Source organism: Numida meleagris, chromosome 2 (assembly GCF_002078875.1).
Source record: "Numida meleagris isolate 19003 breed g44 Domestic line chromosome 2, NumMel1.0, whole genome shotgun sequence".
In the NCBI taxonomy this organism is placed as follows: Eukaryota; Metazoa; Chordata; class Aves; order Galliformes; family Numididae; genus Numida; species Numida meleagris.
The window spans coordinates 1-2,922 of NC_034410.1; the positions used below are offsets into that span (position 1 = coordinate 1).

General features: G+C 36.1%; 1 protein-coding gene across 1 annotated transcript; it reads right to left on the bottom strand.

Annotated features, from left to right (window-relative positions):
- On the bottom strand, positions 508 to 2,799 carry LOC110394228 (serine-protein kinase ATM-like; the record flags this gene model as incomplete). The annotated part of the gene is given in 4 exon segments (XM_021387987.1): positions 508 to 663; positions 772 to 854; positions 1,220 to 1,419; positions 2,607 to 2,799. Coding segments are annotated over 4 exon segments (611 nt in total), but the record flags the coding sequence as incomplete, so codon positions are not given.

Here is a 2,922-nt window from a genome sequence, read left to right on the forward strand (position 1 = left end):
GGGAAACATTTGAATAACTGAAAAAGTTGTCAATAATTTTGAGAAAAAGTTTAACAAGTTTCTTTCTGCTGCTTGTAGTTCACTACTTTGTGCTCAATAGTTATGTTTGGCAGGATTTGATTATTTTATTGGTAATCTACAATTATAAATGATACTCATTTACGGTTGCTGAAGGTATCACTTGCTGTAGCTACCCATCCAATTTAGATGTGGCACTTAGGGACATGGTTCAGTGGGCATGATGGTGATGGGTTGATGGTTGGACTAGATGGTCTTAGAGGTCTTTTCCAACCTTAATGATTCTATGAATTCAGAGCACAGACTTTGTTAAATACAACTATCCTAAGGACTATAAGACTTTTAGATACAAATGATGCAGAAATTATGAAAAGTTAAACTCTGGATAAAGGAAATGCATGTGGATTCATAGGATACCAACAGCAAGATACACAAAAGCACTGCAAAAACGTGCCCAACAGATTTCTACGTTAAATAGAAAAAACGTACCAAAAGGCTCCAACAACTGTCAAAAATTGCCCTTGTGCATTCCTTGTCTCTTCAGTATGCTCATTGGACTGGGCCAAACTTTCTGCTACAGGTAGCAAATTATTTAGAATTACTTTGCAAACGTCTTGGTCTCGGCGGTACAATGAACATACATCACTGTGAAAGTAAGAAAAAAAGAAAAACTTGAACCACTAAACAGCCCCCAAATCCTCTAGTTGTTGAACTAAAATAACTCTAATGCATGCTAAACAGTTTCTCTCTTACGAAAGAGGCGTAAGAAGCTTAAGAACTTCATCTACAGGCAGGAGGTTTTCTTCAACAGGGAGTTCCTTCAAGAGCAACAAGTACTGGGGAACAGAAAAAAAAGAAAAGAAGAAGATAAAAACTATTACACACTTTTAGTAACTCTTACACAAAAACATGGAGTAAGGATATGTAATGTCAGCTCCTATATGTTAGAATCTGACCATCATTATCTATTTAACAAGTAATTAATGATAAAAGCAAGATGTTTATATTTCTCAATTTTTAATTTTCTAGCTTACAACAAATTCTAACTTCTCCTTCCCCCACGCCAGCACACTTCAAAACATGAGAAGACAACATTTTAAGGTGTTCTCAGAGGACTCATGACAAGAGAAAGGCCATCAAGAATATACAATTTAAAAAACAGTACAAGAACAGAAGTTCTGTAAAAAAATCTCACACTCACCGTGTGCAGATGCAATGGCTTAGCACTGTCGAAGACACTGCCATCAGCAAGCATTAACAGCTTCCTTCGTATATCAGAGGCTCGGAAGCTCACTGTCTGAATTTGGACAGTAGTTGCACAAATACATAAGAATCTCAGAATTTCAAGGTGAAGGAAATCCTGTTTTGTCAACTGTTCTTCAGCTAATGGGCTCGCAGCACCTGAAAATGAGATACGCATGTAAGAAATACCTCTCCAAGGTTAATAAAAAAAACTTTATAAAATTGTGACTTTTTAAAACTAATTTAAGTTCTCCGAATAGACAGAGTACTAGCAACCTTTAAGTTTTCTTTGTTACTGAGCAGATACTGCATCAGTAACTAGCTTCTTGAAAGTTTCCTACCTCTAAAAAGGCCCCCTCTAAATCAGAGGCTTTCAATTTTGTGTGCCTATACATGTGGCTGATTTTCCCATCAACATTACAGTGAATGTGGCAGAACCATCTGTAGCTGTGTATCGTGTTGGTAGCCGATATTTAGGATATATTTTAAACAACAGCCTCAAAACTTCCCTAACACTGAAATTATAACAACTGCCACTATATTAATGTCTGCATCCAAATCTGAATTATAACCTAAAAGAAATAGCTACAAATGTCATTTTCTGTAGAAAATGTAGAGCTCTTCCAGCTTTCTGCAAACCCAAGCTTTAGAACTATTTATTGAATGGCTGGAGAAGATATTTCTAAAGATACAATGGGGAAAACAGGCCAGCTCTTTGAGGCAGTTACGTAACATCATGATTTCCTTTGTCTCCAATAACAAAACAGAAAACATAGTTGTGATTAGAAACTAAGATATGCATAATTTTAATATGAAATTAAAACAGAAAAGAACATCAGTGGGTCTTAACAGCAATGAACACCAGCCCTGAGGACACACAAATTCATCCTCCTCCTTCTACAGGTCCAGAAGTGCAAGAAAGCTGACGCTGACAAGAATAACTGATCAGGATAAGGAGAAAAATGAAATAGGACTGCTTTTTCAAGAAAATGAAGCACAATCTAATGACAGCGAGAGGTAGCACTTTCACTTTTCTTCCCTTCCAAAACATCTGTCTGACGCTGAACAAGTTAACCAGTTTCCTATGTTTTACTACTGATTAAAATATCAAATAAACTTCTCCTTTCCAGATGAGCTACAATACCTCATTAATATCTTTAAAACACTAATGAATTACAAAATAATTACTGTTTAGAAAGTATCTGGTTCAACTACTACCTGACTTAAAGTAGCACAATTTGATAACTTACTGTCCCTAAAGGAAAGAACAATTTGCCAAAATAAGGGTAGGGGTGAGGAGTTTCCTACAGTTTTTGCCAACTTTTTTGGACACAGAGAAAGCTTACCTGTTACATTTTGCATCTCACCAGATTCGTTTGTATCACTGATGTCTGTCACTGAATGATCATCAAATAAAAGGTCAGATTCCTGGTTATCTGTTTCCATTATACTCTCCTCAGGGTCATTCCCCACTAGGTCCACTTCTCCTAAATCACTTGGTTTTCCAGTAAATGTCATCTGACAAAAATATCACATTATTTTAAAGCTGGCTTTTAATGATATGACAAAGGCATAAACTGATGAAAGATAGTACAATTTCCCACTTAATTCAAACAGATGAAGAAAAAAAGGGATACAGTGAAGTGATGAATTTCACCAGTC